The 21258-nt window shown below is 42.4% G+C and overlaps 1 protein-coding gene across 1 annotated transcript; it reads right to left on the bottom strand.

Moving 5' to 3' along the window:
* Positions 1-1700: 1700 nt before the first annotated feature.
* Positions 1701-19623, bottom strand: LOC118364745 (heparan sulfate glucosamine 3-O-sulfotransferase 2-like). The gene is made up of 2 exons (XM_035746443.2): positions 18555-19623; positions 1701-3757 (listed from the first exon to the last, which is right to left on the bottom strand). Exons 1-2 carry the CDS (start codon positions 19088-19090, stop codon positions 3139-3141), a joined length of 1155 nt encoding a protein of 384 aa, XP_035602336.1. The 5' UTR covers positions 19091-19623; the 3' UTR covers positions 1701-3138.
* Positions 19624-21258: the final 1635 nt, after the last annotated feature.

The raw sequence follows: 21258 nt of genomic DNA, 5'->3' as shown, positions 1-21258 counted from the left end.
ATGTAAAAGATGTATGTATAAGCCTGACTTTTAAGATTATTTGAACAGGCTTTTTGTCCTGGTAGATGTTTTAGTGCCCGCAACCATTTTTCCATTATTGATGTCTCATAACCAATATAATTTCAGAGATGAGTATACAGTAATATATGCCATTTAGCTGACGCTTTTATCCAAAGCGACTTACAGTCATGTGTGCATACATTCTACGTATGGGTGGTCCCGGGAATCGAACCCACTACCCTGGCGTTACAAGCGCCATGCTCTACCAACTGAGCCACAGAAGGACAGCACACCCTGGGACTGTACAACCCTCTTCACTTCTCTCTTTTAACAGTTGTTTATTTAACACTGCCGAGAGCAGACATCAATTCTGTAAAGTTCATGAAGCTTCAGGTCCCCCTTGAAATCACAATGGGATTTCCTGTCTGGTAAGGTAAAAAAAAGTTTCCGTAAACCGGTATCAACTCTGAAAATAATAATATGACTCCTTAAATGCTGTCCTGCATGTATATTGGTTTTTGATTCAAAAGCTGTCCTGACAGTGCAAGGTTTTGACGAAATGAAACAAAGAATCCATTGGAATTGATCGCATCATGTACTGCTTGACATTGCCTGGTAAATGCTGTGGCAAAACTTGCCTCAGTCTTTTCAAAGTTCATGACATTTACAACAGCAGCCTGTTTGCTCCTTGGTATTTCTTTTGAAGGTTAGGCTGGCCATTGGAGGTAATTGGACTGTTACTTCTCCCATGATCGTGTCCATTCAATACCTGATGTGGAGAGCACAGTAGAGTAGGCCTGGGAAAGATTACATTTTGCCTATGACCATACCAGTTCACTGTGCTGACTGTAGTGGCTAAAGGACAGTTCTGAGGTTCGCTGCCAATACAGTCTACTTGAATGACAGGGAAGAAAAAGAACACACACACACAAGGAATAATATATGAGCCTTAGATTTCAGGCTGTAGACAGATTTCTGTACATTACCATGGTGATGCATTCTCACACACTCCTCTTTACTGACAACCATCTGGGATTAGTTACCCATAAACATTATGTGAGGTGTGTTTCTTGTTTGGCTGCTACAAGTCAGCTAGAAATCCCATAAGTCGGTTTTCTTTGTACAGGATGGATCATTATTTCTATCTGCAATACAATCGCACCAAACCGGGAAACAACTTGCTGTCAGTGCTCTGTAGTCAAGCCACATGCATTCTGGGAGGGAAAAAAAGTAGTAATCAACTGTGTTTAGATAAAGTTGAGCTCATTGCTAAACTGCTCAGCGTATCAGTGTGTACGGTGGTGGCTCACAAAGTAGCAGGCAGGGATAGACAAGCATTGGCAGGTTAATCAATAATTAATGGAGAGTAACACAAATTACAATTTAAATTAGGGATGGGCAACTTTGATGGGGGTGGGGGCTGCAGTGGCTCGCAGGTCTGCATACCCACATCCATACCCACACATGCAGTCAGAGCCGGCCCCAGACTTTTGAGGGCCCTCAGCAACATTTTAAATAGTGCTATGGCCCAAGTGTAACGTCTGCTTCCAACTCACACCCTCAAACACGTAGGTCCCCTGAACGCAGCTCACTTTCCAGCCCACTATCCAGCCCACACTCTCAAACACCTAGATCCCCTGAACGCAGCTCACTCTCCAGATCCCAGTCACCTGAATTCTAATCACCTGTTCACACACCTGTAGGTCATTAATACACACTATTTAGTTCAGGTCTTTGCACCCCGTCACTGTGAGTTATTGCTTGTTTTGTGACACACGTCTTTAGAACTCTGTTTTTCCCGTAATCTACACCTCCCGTGTATGATAGTTTTTGCCTGCCTCACTAACGACGCCTTTTTGCCTATTCCCTGCCTGTTACCTACCTATTGCCTGATCTCCCGGACTACGTTACTAGCCTTTTCCCTGCCTGTACTGTTGCCCTTTTGGACCCCCTGTGTATGACCCTCTGCCTGCCCCTGGACCCAGCTACCTGCCTCCTCCAGTGGTCTTTTTCAATTATCACCTGCTGCGCCCTGTGCTTGAGACCAGCTCTCTGTCTCCCCTTGTGTTCATTACACCAAGGACATGCCGTGGAAGGAACAGCACAGTTTTTATGCTGCTGCTATGAATATGTAATAAATGTGTAAAAAATGCATTGGTTCTTTGTGTCTATGTTACATGGAGGTGGTTATTTTACAACGCTAATGATTGCAATTAAACTAGGAATACTGGGCATTTATTACATCCCCAAATTTGCAAATGGTTTGTAGGGGTTAGACGTAACGCTCTGTAATTTGTGTACTTCTATGTACTGTTTGGGCAATGATTAATGCACAAGTTCTGCCTTAAAACATTTAACCAAGACTGCAGTACTCAACTTACATTATTCAATCTGAATCTGCTTGTTTGGGAGCTTCTTATTTTAGCCTCTTTAATCAAGCCATTCCTCATTTCTCAAAAGGCTGAGTAAAATCCTCTGCTGTTTTTCTACATGCTACATTCTACATGCCTTAGATGAAGAGCTCACTTTGCTCTGTAGTTCAACTCCACGTCTTCCTCTATGTCTTTTCATTACACGCCACAAGTATCATCATAATGCCCACGATTTGATACGATAATATGCACGAGGGCATCCATGAACCGTTTTTACATTCATTATTGCCAGAATGCCTTTATGATACACATTTTATGCCGAGTTTACATACTATAGCTTTGTCATGTCTGTGATCATACTGTAGCATAGGACAGACATGTTACAACAAATCTCAGCTGTCTCTATACTCTTTATTGTTGTCCATTGAGTTGGAACGATTGACATGGTACAGTGTTGTGAAAGTAACAGGCCTTTGTGAAGAAACACAATTTAGTGTATGACAAATACTAATTGTGAGAATAAATGGCATGGTAGCATATGTTTCTATCTTATTTGGTTAACACAACCAGCATGATGTTAAAGTAGGAAGTTATATCAGAGGTTTTAAAGTTAAAGGCAGATTACGTACACCTTGTTAAACTCGCACTGTATATTCAAACATGAAGAGAAATTGGATTCACTTTAAGGTGTCCTCATTCGAATGACTCCACTGAGGTATTCATTTCAATAAACACACATCACCTGCTTTAAAAAAAAATCAGATTCTCAATCCCACCTAAAGTCTTGCCCCACCATCTCATAGAATTTGATATTAAAAGGCCTATAAAAGTCCCGGAGCTGCTCAATGACCTCCCGGTCGATCTGCACGTGAGTTCTGCCCTTGGACTTGCCCAGGCAGCGGGGCTGGCTGCTGCTCTCTGGCTTCTTCAGGCAAGGGAAGCCTTTGGTTCGGTTAAAGTAGAAGTGCTTGTCTGTGATGATGCGTTTGAGACCCAAGAAGTCCTGGACTCGGCCCAGCTCCCCCGCCGGGTCCGTGATCAGCCGCTCGCCGCTCACAAAGTGGATCTGGGAGAGGCGAAAGTACTGCAGCCAGTTCTCTAGGTGGAGGATGTACATCCCTATGCGGATAGCGTTCCATGAGGTGTCTACCAGACCCTGGCTCCGGTTCTGGAAGGCCAGCTCCTCGAAGGTGGGGATATCCGGCTTCTTGGACAGGGTCTGTGTGTAGTCTGAGATGGCCCTGGTGACTGGGTTACGCACCACCACAATCAGCTTGGTGTTGGGGGACATACTGGCGATGCGTCTGGGAGTCTCTCGTGTCACAAAGTAGCTGGGGGTTTTCTCCAAGGTGATTTGGCTGTCTAGAGTCCGTGGCATTAGTCCTCTAAATAGGGAAAGACAGAAAGAGAAAAATGTTGACTTACAATGCATTTTTTTATGCCTGGAATCCATTGTATTAGTACTCTAGAAGGGGATGGAATAGTAAAGCAATTTAATTGTCTTGCAGAAATTGTTATCCACTTCGATAGCTGAAAAGGTTTCATGAAAACAACTCCTGTTCCCTATCTCCAGGGTGACAGTGATGCTGAGGGAAATCATCCAATCACATTTTAGACTGGTGTTCATAAATCACCATCACCTGCATTAAGGACATCCAACAGAAAAAGATGCTTGGGAGAATCTGGGTCACACTAAATGGGTCATCATCTTAAAATATTTGTAAAGTTTTTCTCATATCCACGGAATCTATGCATAGCAAAGTAAAGACTAGTGTTCTGATATTTTCCAAGAAAATGTAGAGACTGGCATTGCTCTGGGAATTTCCTTTCATCATTCGAGCAATGGGAGTTAAGAAATGCATCAATCCTGTTTAAAACCTAGGTTATGCAGAAGTTGGATTTAAACATGACGCCACTTGAGCGCAATGAGCCAAGTAAAGCCTCACCGGCCAAACCCTCCCCTAACGACGCCAATAGTGCATCGTCCTATGGGACTCCCGGCCACGGCTGGTTGTGGCACAGCCCGGGAATGAACCCGGGTTAGAACAGAAGTGTGTCTTCTGGCTTTCCCAACATGCTTCTGGTCCACCTCTCTAACCTCTACGCTACTGGGCTTTCCCATAGTGTATCCATAATACAAGCTCTAGATCCAGTAAAATGCTTATTCCTTCCAGGTCAGGACCTTATTTTCTAGAAACATTTGAACATTAACATGGATCGATCCCACCTGAAGTGCATCGAGCAGTTTCTCCAAAAAACATTCTTGCACTAAAACAGATACAGTAAATAAAATAGTAACTTTATGTCCATGACTGACGATTCTGTGCTTCCTTTGTAGCAACAGTTTGGGGAAGGCCCTTTCCTGTTTCAGGGTGACAATATAGAAATGGTTTGTTGAGATCTTTGTGGAAGAACTTGACTGTCCTGCTCAGAGCCTATTCTCAACCCCATCGAATACCTTTGGGATGAACTGGAACACCGACTGCGAGCTAGGCCTAATCGCCCCAACATCACTGCCCGACCTCACTAATGCTCTTGTGGCTGAATGGAAGCAAGTCCCTGCAACAATGTTCCAACATCTATTGGAAAGCCTTCCCAGAAGAGTGGAGGCTGTTATAGCAGCAAAGGGGGCTACCAACTCCATATTAATGCCTATGATTTTGGAATGAGATGTTTGACTTGAAGGTGTCCACGTACTTTTGGTCATGTAGTGTACCTTTACAGTCTGAGAAATATTGATCAGTTTAGCTTGATTTATGAATCCCGTGCTGGTCTGCTCGGTGTCTCAGTTAGCCTCACCCGTTTAGGGCCACAGGCAATCATTAATCTCCCATGGGATGGAAGGACCAGAACAGCAGTAGCACCATCCCTAGAAAACAGCTTTACCGTACACTAAAAACATGCTACTATATCTCAGGTGCTATGTGATGGAGTCCCAACTTAGTTACATCATCAACCTTAACCTATAGTATAGCATATTCTTCCTCTTTCTTCACACTTCCATCATCATACATGTATTATTGAGTTGATGGAATTTTAGGAAACTATATAATCTCATGGAGAAAGCTACAGACATTCCAACACTGTTGGGTTATATGATTTCAAACGCTACCCCTTTCTGTTTGACAATTCTTACCAACACTGTTAAAATTAACAGCTGCAATTAGGCATATTACATAAACCTTTTTTTAAAAATCCACACAACCAACACCCAGGATGGTGTTACTGACAGTCTAACACTTCCCCTGTTGCCTGGTGCAGGAGCTGAACGCACCGTGAACAAGATCTGAAATTCTCACTCTTTTGCTGATGAGGAGTGTTGGTGCTGTACTAGCTTTAGCAGCAGTACTTCGTAGCATTTCCCAAAGTGCCACCAAGAGGTGCATTTCTTGTCGATTAGGAATGAAAGAAAAACCATCACCTCCTGTAACTTTATTTAATCCACCAAGGTTTCAGATGAGACCAGGACACAAAGAGGTTTTGTGGAGCTTTCCATAGAGAAAGCCATAATGGAACATATAATTCATGGGATGCTCTTACTTCACACAACCAATTACATTCTCCATTTTCCAAGTACAGTACAAGACAACAATGATCCACTGCCTAAAGATGAACATGTGCATTTTGGGGAGCACAAGAACAACTTGACATGCTCACATTATCTACTGGGTTTGCTGAGTCCTGGGTTTGGTTGAACAGAAACCTAGCTTGAATCAAACTTAATTTCTTCATGATTGGAGTGATGAGATACACATGTACATTTGCTCTTTCGATTATTCCCCCCTTCTCTTTGTCATTAAACATTAACAACTTGTCAGGGACAGCTTTATCACTGTTTTATTAATCTAATTTGAATGAAATTGGTGGAATTTGCATTACCATGATGTGAACTTCCATAGTGCAGGCCTACATGTTGTGCACACATTCTATTTTCAGCAGGGACTTAATCCATGTCATGTATTTGAAAAATGAATTTACCCTCTCAGGTGTAATCAGAAAGAAATATGCAATAATTACAATATATTACATTGATCAAATAAATTGTCCACCTGCTGTTCTCTGTAGTTTTTTTATTGAACTAACATTTGTTTTACAGATAAATTAAAGCCCATTCACATGATCACAAAACATTCAATTGACCAGAATATAAACCCCGCTTCTCATCACGAAATATTTCATTCATATTTAACTAAAGTGCCATCTTCCATTTTCCTCTTATGTAAATACCCAAACCGAGGAGAAGAACAGTTATTCATGTGAGCATACTGACTGCGTTACTGAGAACACAACCACCACAGTGGGACATTAGGAATGGCTCCAAGCAAAGGTCTGATATCACACCTGAAACTTACACTAACATCAATTGCCAGTTGCTATTTGCGTTGGCCTTCCTGTATGTAGATGCCTGCCTTTTTCAATGGAGGTGCTTGCAGCATAAGAGAGGACAGGAGGCTCTCACTGTAATTGTAATGTGCCAAGGTTACTGTGACATCTTGTAAGCCATTTAGCAGCAGTGTATTCTGTCCTGACACCCTATGGTGCTTGAAGAGAACAGCGAGCACCTTCAGTAGTAGCTTTCTAAAAGCCTTCATTGTCGCTCGATAGGCCTACTCTCAAAAGGATAGGGTCACCATGATCACTCCAGCTCTCAATACCCACGAGCTTTGTGGAGCTCTGGGACTAAGTTACAGTGGAGAATGGAATACAGTGGTAGATGAAATATTGTAAATCATATCAGATAACTCTGTAGAATTAACCATTAGTAAAATAGTAATAATGAGATATATATATATAATATGGTTGGAAGGTATACACACAATGTGGAACTGTACTGCCATTGCACACATTTTGACACATACAGTACACACACACACACACACACACACACACACACACACACACACACACACACACACACACACACACACACACACACACACACACACACACACACACACACACACACACACACACACACACACACACACACACACACACACACACACACACACACACACACACACACACACACACACACACACACACACACACACACACACACACATCTATAAAGCTGGCAGTAACTGGCATTTTGTGTCATGAATCAAAGTTGTAGAGAGATGGATGGGCTCCCTGCTCTGATCATCATCCGGATCCTGTAAGCTGGAACTAAATTGACTGGAGTAATTTACAGCCGTCTCATGTTCAGGTTATTGGTGAAACTCTGAGAGGAGTCAGGATGTGTTACAGGCTTGGCTGTGACATTTTAATCACTCTGTTAAAATGAACCGAGGTGTGGAGGATCTATCCCAACATTGTAAATGTGCCCAGTGCTCACGAGATTGCAAAGGGATAGGAATTCCCCCATCACCAGTAAAAACACACGTATGTATTTAATACCCACCCCCCTGACAGATGTGTTGAGACCAACACCTAAAAATCATGTCTGGCATACTGTAACATTAAAAGTGCTAAAGGATGTGCCAAGTTCTCTGGCTGCTAACGTGGCTCCACTGAGCAAGTCAACATTGTACAGACACCCAGGCACCAGCTATATCAGGCATGTAAGACCGTAGCAGCAGGTAAAGGTCAGCTTTGGATCATCTCCTTCAGCACAATCAATTAACCCAGACCTCGCCAGTGTAACTTCATTGACGTTTCAAATCAAGAGGGAATTGAGTGTATTATAAGAGTCCTCAGTAAATATTTGCTCGTGAACCACAGTAGAGCGTATACATTACTTTGGTATGGTCATTAGCAGATCTTCTGATGTGGACGAAATGGAATGTGTGTGACGGCAGATGTACAGAACATGTGTGGCCTCTCTAAGGTTGAGTTAAAATGTAGCATAGCATCTTTCAATAGATGTACAGAACATGTGTGGGCTCTCTAAGGTTGAGCTAAAATGTAGCATAGCATCTTTACATAGATGTACAGAACACGTGTGGCCTCTCTAAGGTTGAGTTAAAATGTAGCATAGCATCTTTCAATAGATGTAGAGAACACGTGCAGCCTCTAAGGTTGAGTTAAAATGTAGCATAGCATCTTTCAATAGATGTAGAGAACACGTGCAGCCTCTCTAAGGTTGAGTTAAAATGTAGCATAGCATCTTTCAATAGATGTAGAGAACACGTGCAGCCTCTCTAAGGTTGAGTTAAAATGTAGCATAGCATCTTTCAATAGATGTAGAGAACACGTGCAGCCTCTCTAAGGTTGAGTTAAAACGTAGCATAGCATCTTTCAATAGATGTAGAGAACACGTGCAGCCTCTCTAAGGTTGAGTTAAAACGTAGCATAGCATCTTTCAATAGATGTAGAGAACACGTGCTGCCTCTCTAAGGTTGAGTTAAAACGTAGCATAGCATCTTTCAATAGATGTACAGAACATGTGTGGCCTCTAAGGTTGAGTTAAAATGTAGCATAGCATCTTTCAATAGATGTACAGAACATGTGTGGCCTCTCTAAGGTTGAGCTAAAATGTAGCATAGCATCTTTCAATAGATGTACAGAACATGTGTGGCCTCTCTAAGGTTGAGTTAAAATGTAGCATAGCATCTTTCAATAGATGTACAGAACATGTGTGGCCTCTCTAAGGTTGAGCTAAAATGTAGCATAGCATCTTTCAATAGATGTACAGAACATGTGTGGCCTCTCTAAGGTTGAGTTAAAACGTAGCATAGCATCTTTCAATAGATGTAGAGAACACGTGCAGCCTCTCTAAGGTTGAGTTAAAACGTAGTATAGCATCTTCCAATATATGTACAGAGTCAGGTGTTGATGTGGCTAACTCAAAAACTCAATCATGGAGTATTCTGTTTAATCTCAAACCTTTGTGGCACAGGAGGTTTGTGGCACCTTAATTGGGGAGGACAGACTCATGGTAATGGCTGGAGCGGAATCAGTGGAATGGTATCAAATACATCATACATGGTTTGATGCATTGCATTTGCTCCGTTTCAGACATTATTATGAGCCATCCTCCCCTCAGCAGCCTCCACTGCTTTGTGGATATTGTTTGGCTTCTTCAGTGTTGTATTCACGTCCTCCACGTTCAAGCTATCATCCACTGTCAGTAGAAAGGTTGTGGCGATGACACACTGTTTTCAACCAAATTAATCCAGGCCTCATGGTACTAATTACCCAGCGTTATGATGAGTCGGAGGATTGGACAGTAATGCGAGGGCCAGGCCTGATCTGATTGGGATTTAAATTGGAAACCATCAATCATGACAAGCAGGCAGCGTCCCTGCAACAGACAGACAGACGGAGAGATTTAGAGAGTGGCCCCTATCTCTGGCAGAGCAGAACGTGTCTGTCATCACACAGACTAATAATGAACCCGGCCTATTATACAATACACAGCTTGTGAGTTACTGCCCACTAACCAGGGACAGGGAGCACGGTGACTTCAATGTATCCATTATCTGTGGTGTTGGGATGGCCTCGGCTCGAGCAGGGGTTATTTGGAAAAGCCCCTGATTAAATTGGGGCGGCAGGTAGACTAGTGGTTAGAGCGTTGGACTAGTAACCGGAAGGTTGCGAGTTCAAACCCCCGAGCTGACAAGGTACAAATCTGTTGTTCTGCCCCTGAACAGGCAGTAAACCCACTGTTACCAGGCCGTCATTGAAAATAAGAGTATGTTCTTAACTGACTTGCCTGGTTAAATAAAGGTTAAAAAAATATATAAAAAAATAAAAAAATTATGACAAAGGTCTCATGGCTCATCATGGTCACTTCCAAATGATCTGTAGAACGTAAGATCAGTGCAAAAGCCTGGCATTTAGAGCATGTCTATACAGCTTTCTTGGTGGATGCTAAGAGCACGTTGTTGAAGTGTGGTGTTATACAGTATTGTATGTGGATTTCAAAGCTTTCTCACATACTGCACCTCTATTACCGGGGCCTGAATTATATTCACATTCACATAGACAGTCATACTCTTATCCATTGCTTTCATTCTGAAGCCTTTCATCTTCTAAGTTGTATTACATTTCACAACAATACAGTGAATACTATCTAAGGTTATAGGATTCATGGAAAGGTAATACCAGTATGTGAGAAAGCCTTTAAATCATTATAGAGTATTGCTACAAACTACTTTATGTGTCTATGTTTAAGGTATGGCTACGACATATCTTCAATGACACAAGGAGGGTTCATTTGTACAGACCATGTTATGTTACGGTTGCGAACAACCCAGATTGCAATTACACAGCTTTGTGTGTTCTAACTGAGTCGCTGTTCAACCGCATCACCAACTGCAGTCTACTCCCCTCGCCTGGTACGAAGGAAATAGCTTCATTCTGTCTCCACTGGAAAATATGATCTTATTAATATTTCACTCACTCCCATTTCTGCTGGGATGACGTCCAAGCATTAATCACCAGTCAGCAGCGACAGAAGCTGGTCTCAGTGGAAGTCAATTAAGGGTTACCGAGCAATGTCCCAGACAGCAATACTGAAGTCAGGTCAGCTGGTTAACTAGACCAAGAAATCAGTTCGAGTCAACTGCCAAGACAACCAGCAGCAGGTCTTATTCAATTTGAAACAAAGCTCTGATCTGTTGTGTACACACCTTTTCTTTCAATCTTTTCCAGAGTAAACTATGTTTTTACAAAAGGACTGTCCTGTTTGTCTGTATGGGAAACAAATATTTCAGAATCAGAATCAGTCTGACCTCAATGATGTCTGATTTAGTCGTGTTGTCTGTGCACTACGTTTCACAGAAATGACAGCACATTGGAATATTCAAATCCACTGAGGATGTTGAGAGACAATTGCTCTCCTGAAGCGATAAAGCGTTGAATTAAGGCAAACCAAATGCTGTTACTGTGTCTGAGTTTTATGTGGGAAAGTGTCCAACTATCCCAAAATGAAGACACTCTCAGGAAGACCCCGAAATCCATAGCTGGCAAGCTGCACATCCTCAGATGAGCATTTCAGTTAATTGTGTAAATGTTTCAGATTAATTAACTGCGGCTCAGATGCCAATGTCAATGAAACACAGTGTAAACAAAACTATTTCAGTGCATGTCAGCCTGTCCTCACATCCTGTTCAGTTTAAACGTGTTTCCTCCTGTCACATTTCCCCCTGTCTGTCTTTGCAAAAGGCTTTCTGCTGAACTGCAGGGAATAATGGAAAACATTACCAACGCATAATGAGACACTGCAAATATTCATTCAGTCTGTAGTTGAAATGCAAATAGTTCCAAAGACACCTGGCATATGCTAGAGATAGGAAATATTGGAATGTTGCTTGCAAGGAATCAAATCAAATCAAATAACATTTTATTTGTCAAATGCGCCGAATACAACTGGTGAGTGAAATGCTTATTTACAAGCCCTTAACCAACAATGCTTCAAGAAGTTAATAAAAAATATAAAAAAACAAGTGTTAAGTAAAAAATAGATAAGTAAAAAATTACAATTTCTGAATAAAAGTAACAGAAATATATATACGTGGGTACCGGTACAGAGTCAATGTGCGGGGGCAGCGGTTAGTCAAGGTAATTGAGCTGAAATGTACATGTAGGTAGAGTGACTATGCATAGATTATAAACAGATTGTAGCAGCAGCGCAAAAGAGGGGTCTGGGTAGCCCTTTGGTTAGCTGTTCAGGAGTCTTGGTAATCCGTCTGGCCCTGCGGTCTTGTGAATGTTGACCTGTTTAAAGGTCTTACTCACATCGGCTATGGAGAGCGTGATCACACAGTCTTCCAGAACAGCTGGTGCTCTCATGCATGTTTCAGTGTTACTTGCCTCGAAACGAGTATATAAGTAATTTAGCTCGTCTGGTAGGTTTGTGTCACTTGTCTGGTAGGTTTGTGTCTGTAATAGTTTGTAAGCCCTGCCACTTCCGAGGAGTGTTGGAGCCAGTGTAGTACGATTCAATCTTTGTCCTTTATTAACGCTTTGCCTATTTGATGGTTTGTCGTGGGGCATAGCAGCATTTCTTATAAGCTTCCGGGTTAGAGCCCCGCTCCTTGAAAGCAGCAGTTCTACCCTTTAGCTCAGTGCAGATGTTGCCTGTAATCCATGGCTTCTGGTTGGGGTATGTACATTACATACGGTCACTGTGGGGATGATGTCATCGATGCACTTATTGATGAAGCCAGTGACTGATGTGGTGTACTCCTCAATGCCATCGGAAGAATCCCGGAATATATTCTAGTCTGTGCTTGCAAAACAGTCATGTAGCTTAGCATCTGCTTCATCTGACTACTTTCTTTTTGACTGAGTCACTGGTGCTTCCTGCTTTAGTTTTTGCTTGTAAGCAGAAATCAGGAGGATAGAATTATGGTCAGATTTGCCAAATGGAGGGTGAGGGAAAGCTTTGTACCTGTCTCTGTGTGTGGAGTAAAGGTGGTCTGGAGTTGTTTTCCTTCTGGTTGCACATTTAACATGCTGATAGAAATTAGTTAAAACTGATTTGAGTTTCCCTGTATTAAAGTCCCCGCCTCTGGATGAGCGTTTTCCTGTTTGCTCATGGCTGCATACAGCTCATTGAGTTCTGTCTTAGTGCCAGCATCAGTCTGCAGCGGTAGATAGACAGCTACGAAAAATATAGATGTAAACTCTCTTGGTAAATAGTGTGGTCGACAGCTTATCATGAGATACTCTATCTCGGGCGAGCGAAACCTCGAGAATTCCTAAGAATTTGTGCACCAGCTGTTGTTTACAAATACACATAGGCCGCCGCCCCTTGTCTTACCAGAGGCTGCTGTTCTATCCTGCCGAAAAAGCTTGAAACCCGCCAGCTGTATGTTAATCATGTCGTCGTTCAGCCACGACTCAGTGAAACATAAGATGTCACAGTTTGTAATGTCCTGTTGGTAGGATATACGTGCTCGTAGTTTGTCTATTTTATAATCGATTGATTGTACGTTGGCTAATAGGACCTATGGTAAAGGTAGATTATCCTCTTGGCGACAGATCCTTACAAGGCACCTGGACCGTCGTCCACGATATCTCCGTCTTTTCCTCCTTCCGAATGACAGGGATGAGGGCCTTGTAGGGTGTCTGGAGTAAATTCTTCCCGTCCAACTCGTTGGAAGAAGAAGAATTCCTCCAGTACGGGGTGAGTCATCGCTGCCCTGATATCAAGAAGCTCTTTTCAATCATAAGACACGGTGGGAGAAACATTATGTACAAAATAAGTTACAAATAATGCAAAAAAACATACACAATAGCACAATTGGTTATAGGATCGTAAAACGGCGGCCATCTCCTTCGGCGCCATTATCATTCCGGAAATTGTTTGAGGCGTGTATACTATGTATTGTACTAACTAGACTAGACTCCAGGAAAAACAGTTTGAACAGAGTTGTGCATATCCCCATTTAATTAATCAAACTCAATTTACTACAGTCAAAACTACACATTTATTTAATCAAATTATACATTGCTAGGCATGGTGTCGGGCCATGATAGATTCCATCTCTCAGAATAATGTCATTGTGTGGCCTTGCCTCCAGGGTGGTCTACCATTCTCAAAAGCTCTTAATGATATGTACAGCTGGGTTACCTAAGGTTGGTAAAGGCTCTATCCCTGTCTCTTTGAGTAGGAAACTCACAACACCACTACCTCTGTCTCTTGCTGCCGGCAACTCCAGCTAATGACTTATTCAATACAAAATCCTAATACCAAAACCTCACTGTGCCATGGTGTCTTTGGAGGATATTCCCGAGAGGAGTTGTTTTTGTAATTAATGTTAACTGCTACATGTTTCTGAGCTATATCGGGATTAAGACTCCTCATTACCAGTGGAAAGAGATGCCTGGACCAGTGGAATGTGCAGTTCCCTCCGTTAAATGAGCAGCAGACAACTTTCTGTCCTCGTCAACCTTTCTGACGTTAGAGTTCCGGGGCTCAGTATCCTCCCTGAGCCAATTAACAGTGGACCTGAAGAATAATCTTGGCTGAAGCCGATTCTACGAGGCCTCTTGCACAATTTGAACACTTCTCAGGGAGTCTATTTGATGTGCGTCTGACTCCTGTAAAGTCAGTAGAGCTGAGATGCCCTTTTAAGTTCTGACGGTGATGGTGTGTAGTGATGCAGATTTGTTAGAATTTTTTCATTGTGTGCGAAAATCGAAAAACGCGTCCACCAAGTGTTGCGTATAATGTATGATTCAGCTACCCCTTATATAGTCACAGGGATGGAGAGACACTCACATGCAATCTACATTTATATTTTTACCTTTATTTAACTAGGCAAGTCAATAAGAACAAATTCTTATTTTCAATGACGGCCTAAGAACAGTGGGTTAACTGTCTTGTTCAGGGGCAGAACGACAGATTTCTACCTTGTCAGCTCGGAGATTTTGAATCCTTCTAACCACTAGACTACCTGCCGCCACAAATGAGGCCAAATGGGTCTTATTCTATTCTGGAGATTGAGTAATGAACATTGCACCATTTCACTGTCGTCGCACAGGTCTGTCACTTACAGTGGGGTGAAAATAGTTGGATTATGCAAGTAATTCACAATGAAAAAGAATAAAAATAGAGGACAGTCTATCACAGTGCCTCATTAGACGATGGTGACAATCATATTATTTAATGCTGAGACCAGGTCGTATTAGTTCTAGTCTGCTTAAAGTTTCAGCCACCATGACTGAGGTGAACTAATCTAGCAAACACTCATTACATTTAAATGGATGGTGTCTCATGTCTTAGACTGAAATCAAATGAAAAATAAGACTCTCTAAAGCACATTAAAGGTGATTTGTATAGAACTTCTGACGTTAATCAGCCAATTTATCTTTCTCATTACTGGCGGCATTTATGTGGCTCTTATTGCAAGATGTCAATGGCTAAACTAAAATTGCTTTCAGAGGGGATTAGAGACACTGTTGCTAGGTCCTGGCCTCTGTGGCATTTTAATTAATCAGTCCCCAAATAGTACTGATGGATTTAGAGCCTGTGTGTGTGTGTGTGTGTGTGTGTGTGTGTGTGTGTGTGTGTGTGTGTGTGTGTGTGTGTGTGTGTGTGTGTGTGTGTGTGTGTGTGTGTGTGTGTGTGTGTGTGTGTGTGTGTGTGTGTGTGTGTGTGCATGGAGGTGGATATGTAAGTGTGGATGTGTAATTGTTAATTAACGTGAAACTAATTACATGAATACAGTGTAGTATCTGCTAGAATTGGCACTATATTGGCACAACCCTACTGCACACAAACTTCCCACTGTTCTATTAGTCTAATATTAGCATTATTGCAGTTATATTATAGGCCTATTCTTAACCTCCAGAGCTAAGTGTGTGAAAAAGCACTGCTACGTCAAGTCCTCAGCCCTGAACTGAATGCCTCCAAGTCCCTTTTATTGATTTAATCAGCTCTCCATGGGTGAGTCTGACTCAATTGACTTAAACACAGCAGGTATAAATGGCTTTACACAGTGAGCACAAACAGGCACCATGTTCTGTCAGAGAGGAGAATGCGACACCTGTGTAATGCTTGCTTTTAGGCATGCAGGTACCATCTTCAGCAATGGTCTTACGGCTGCCAAGGGATGAGAGCAGGTAGAGTCACACAACTGAGCCAAGCTAAGCTGAGATTTACTGGATCTGGCCATGCTGGAAAGGATCATGTGAAAGGAAAATATAAAAGCCAGCGTGGTACTGTTTGGGTAGACACAATAATGAGAAAAGGCTTTTACTCTCCTATGAACTTCTTTATCCAAGGTCTGCCTCGTGGGTAAGAGACAGCGCCAGTGTCCCGTCTCATCGATGTACAGTACACTGGAGGTGCATCCCGTCAGAGGGAAGGCAGGAGGAGTCCTACCTTATCTGAGGTCACTAATCAATATTAGCCATGTTTCTGCTGGAGAGGGTTTCTTAAAAGCCTGCCCCTGAAAATATCTATTACCGTTGATCTGCATGTTTACTTACTGAAATTTGACACTGCAGCTATACTGTGGCATTTCAACCTGGGTATCAAGTCAAAGTAACTTCATCCTTGATTTGGGGCATGATTTACTTGTAATGCTTACGATTACAATTGCTTCCGGTCTGAGTGTTTCTTTTAATCTGGTATTCCGAAATATTTGTACACCTTGAGAAATCAAAGCTTTAGATCAATTATCTCACAAACTACACTATATAGTGTGTGCCCCCACCTTCAAATTAGTGGATTTGACTATTTCAGTCACACCATTGCTGACAGGTATATAAAATTGAGCACACCGCCATGCAATCTCCAAAGACAAACATTGGCAGTAGAATGTCCATACTGAAGAGCTCATTGACTTTCAACAAGTCAGTTAGTTAAATTTCTGCATTGCTACAGCTGCCCCGGTCAATTGCTGTTATTGTGAAGTGGAAATGTTGGTAGCAACAACGGCTCAGCTGCAAGGTGATAGGCCACACAAGCTCACAGAACAGGACCACCGAGTGCTGAAGCACGAGGTGAGTAGCGAGTAGAAATCATCTGTGTTCGGTTTCAGCCCTGACTACCGTGTTCCAAACTGCCTCTGGAAGCAACGTCAACACAATAACTGTTCGTCAGAAGCTTCATGAAATGGGTTTCCATGGATGAGCGGCCACACACAAGCCTAAGATCACCATGCGCAATGCCAAGCATCGGCTGGAGTGGTGTGAAGCTCGCCACCGTGGAGCAGTGGAAACAGGTTCTCTGGAGTGATAGATCACGCTCCACCAACTGGCAGTCCGTTGGACGAATCTGGGTTTGAGGGATGCCAGGAGAATGCTACCTCCCCCAATGCACAGTGCCAACTATAAAGTTTGGTGGAAGAGGAATGATGGTCTGGGGCTGTTTTTCATGGTTCAGGGTAGGCCGCTTAGTTCCAGTGAAGGGAAAACTTAACGCTACAGCATACAATGACATTCTAGACGATTCTGTGCTTCCAACTTTGTAGCAAAGGTTGGAGGAAAAACTTTCCCTGTTTCAGCATGACAATGCCCCCATGCACAAAGTGAGGTCCATACAGAAAAGGTTTTTTGGGATCAGTGTGGAAGAACTGGACTGGCCTGCACAGAGCCCTGACGTCAACCCCATCGAACACCTTAGGGATGAATTGGAACAGCGACTGCGACCCAACCTCACTAATGCTCTTGTGGCTGAATGGAAGCAAGTCCCCGCAACAATGTTCCAACATCTAGTGGAAAGTCTTACCAGAAGAGTGGAGGTTATTATAGCAGCAATGGGGGGACCAACTCCATATTAATGCCCATCATTTTGTAATGAGATGTTCGACGAGCAGGTGTCCCCATAATTTTCGGTCATCTAGTGTATCTACACTGAGAATACAAAACATTAATTACTGTAGATGAAGGGGAGGAGAACAGTTAAAGAAGGACATTTAAGCCATGAGACAATTGAGACATGGATTGTGTGTGTACCATTCAGAGGGTGAATGGGCAAGACAAAATATTTAAGTGCCTTTGAACGGGGTACGGTAGTAGGTTCCAGGTGCACCGGTTTGTGTCAAGAACAGCAACGCTGCTGGGTTTTTCACACTCAACAGTTTCCCGTGTGTATCAAAAATGTTCCACCACCCAAAGGACATCCAGCCAACTTGACACAACGGTTGGAAGCATTGGAGTCAACATGGGCCAACATCTCTGTGGAACGCTTTCGACACCTTGTAGAGTCCATTCCCCGATGAAGTCTGCAACTCAATATCTGGAAGGTGTCCCTAGTATTTGTTATACTCAGTGTATCTATGAGTGTTCTCTGCTGTATTGTGTTACAAGAAAGGATCTCTAAGTGATCATTATCAACAATTATCAACAACAAAAAAACAAGAGTGGTAGGTAAGAGAGGAGGGAATATACTGCACACTTATTCCATTCCACAAGGTACATGATTAGCCTAATGATCATGAAAAACGTTATGGACTTTCATGAACACAATCGTGGGACATTCAAGTATACACCCTGGTACACACTTTTAAAGCTGACTGATAATGTCAGAGATACACATTAGAATAGAATGGATAAAGATGCAATACACCCAATAATATTTATATTATCTCATAGGCAGGCCTACATATATTAGGTTGTAAGACGTTATAAACCTACTTAGCCGAAGCCTACTGTTTTATTGTGACAAATGCCTTTGTAGGGGCAGTGCACTTGTTCAACAAATAAAATATTGAAAATGAAATATATCATAAACAGACAAATTATTTTCTTATATATTTAAATCAACGTGACATTTCGTACCTGTACCAGTCCAATCCTCTGTCATAGTTTCTATCGAAAAAGTGGGGCTCTGTTCCGAGCGCGCGCACATCTGGATGAATTCGAATGAACTCCAGCACCGCCCTGGTGCCGCCCTTCTTCACCCCGACGATTAGTGCGTTAGGTAACTTTTTGTTTCCATATTTCTGTGCAACAGTAATATTATATTCGAATGGGGCAATACTCCGTTTGTGAGTGATTGGCAAGGCAGAATTTCTACTTTGGTTGCGAGCATGACTTGATCCTTGGTGAGTGAGGGCCACGTTTAAAGTCTCATCCAGAGCAGTCCTCCTGTCCGCGGTGCAATCTTTTTGCAGAAGTTTTTTGCTTCCTACGTTCTTGTGATGGAGGCACCTTTTTTCCTCATAACTCTGGGTTGGCATGATTGTACCACAACAAAACAGAATGCTGTAGCATAAATATGTGAAGGACAATGAAATGGTGAATATAAAAATAAATCGTTTGCTCAACCTATTTGAAGATGGCACGATTCGGTTTGAGATCAACCTATATGCCATATCTCCATGGGTCAAGGGACTGCATGTTTATCTTCTGTGCTGCGCCTGGACTGCGGTGTCTCCCTGTGGAAACGGACTCTGCCTCTGTCAACAACCCAATACGACAGAAAACCAGGTAAATGTTCCTCCAAGAAATTACCTGTGCACAATTCGCATCGTTTCCAATTGAACAATTGTTGGATAACTTTGGAATAAATTGATTTCAGCCATTTTCTTGGAAAACGTAGAATGATCCCGCCTAAATGAGTTCATATAGTTTGAGTGGTAGGATGATTGCATCTGTAATATTAACTAATTGCATAATATTTTGTCGAAACATTTAAACCCCCACGGAGTCGTTATCCTCAATCCCATTCTTCGTGTTCCTCAATCCGTTGGTCTGGGTAAAATATGCCGTTCGTTGGATAATGATGAGTGACTTTGGAAACCTGCCGAAATCCATAAATCTGCATCTCTTCCGAAAGGCACGGTGTAATCTGCCATTGACTCTAATCCGTGCGAAGCCTCAGCCTCGCCTTCACGGGATCTGCGATGTTCAGCTCATGTTTGGCTGCTTTCTCAAAGTTCTCAAGAATTCCGTTGCGGCAGTCAGGGACAGATGATGAATATATAAAGATGCCGCCTGACGTCACTCTTCATATGATCATATTCTCCATGCATTTAACTTTTTAAAGGAATACTCCTGATAGCCTATATTATAGAGACATACAACATATCTAGTTGGCAGGTGAAGCATAGTCTATGTGGATACCTGTGTGGGAACATTTCCACATAACTCACATGAATTTGTGTTCTCGTAGCCAATTGAAATTCATAGGACATCAAGCAGCAGATTTTTTTTTAGAAAATAACTTTGAATTGCACAATGGCAAGGCCATTAATTGCTCCCTTTCAATCATGAAAGTGCACAACAAAGATGATCTCTAATCTTGAATCTCCAAGCTGTTGCACAGATCTCTGCTTTCACGGACATTCTAAACTGAGAGACATGACTGAATATTCCTTGTCTGAGTCATGAAAGGCTTAGATTTGAACAGGTGAAATCTCCATGATTCTATGCTCTCTCTCACAGATGGGTGTTCTGGGGCCCTGCACTGTAGCCAAGGAGATAAACATGTTGCTTTGTGTCATACCTAAGCACAATCATTGAGCAGATGTTATCCGGTCAAGCCATACAGTCTACCCACCAGACAACATCGAATCAAATCACATTTTATTTGTCACACGCGCCTAATACAACAGTGAAACGCTTACTTATAAGCCCTTAACCAACAATGCAGTTTTACGAAAAAGAAGTGTTCTTAAAACTGCATTGTTGGAAAGTAAGGGTAAGGGCTTGTAAGTAAGTATAAGAATCAAAATATTTATCCACACACACAAATACAAACACACACATATTTGTTATTCCACAATTCCATCACAGCTTTTTATTTCAGTCATTTTAGCATCATTACTTGAAAACCAAATAGCAAACGTAATGGCTCACAATACATCATTACATGATTTGAGCATATTTTAATCAGTTTACTCAGCTAATGTGGAGGCTCTCCCAGTCTCACAGAGCAGAGAGGGAACGTTGGAGTAGTGAAACACTAGATTTTCCAAATTAGCGAGGCACCAGCGAGTCTGTTTCCCTGTTTCACTCTGTGGCTCTGCCATGGGGCTGAACCTGCTATTAGTGAAATGTGATTAGGGACCACCGATCAATTGGGGCCACAGTCCCCAGTAATATGACATTGATACAGCAAGGCGTAGTGGGGTTCATTAACCTTTCCAGCCCAGCTAGAGAGAACCCTGGGGCTTCAAAGTGCAAATGCTTTACAGTCATGTCTAAGGGAGCTCTACAGTATTACCCAACTGTGTACTGCTCAGTTTGTCATGTCTGGTCATGTAAGTTCGTCGCTCTTAGAATGGCGGAGGGCTGTTGTATTGTGTCCTCATTGTTCAACCTCCACCTAGCAGAATTGTTAATATCGAAAGAATCCACAGGACAGTGCAAAGGGAATTTTAAAAGCCTGTCCTCTCTGGCTGTATACCTTGCCTCACAGTAAGCTTTCTTACTTCATAATGAGTCCCAGTGTCTAATTTGGAAAATTAGGCACTGTAGGTCTATGTATACACACAGATAAAAAGCTCAAACTCTTGTCCTTGCATGGGGGGGGGGTTCT

This window comes from Oncorhynchus keta, chromosome 32 (assembly GCF_023373465.1).
Source record: "Oncorhynchus keta strain PuntledgeMale-10-30-2019 chromosome 32, Oket_V2, whole genome shotgun sequence".
In the NCBI taxonomy this organism is placed as follows: Eukaryota; Metazoa; Chordata; class Actinopteri; order Salmoniformes; family Salmonidae; genus Oncorhynchus; species Oncorhynchus keta.
This window is presented reverse-complemented; position numbering and strand designations above follow the sequence as displayed.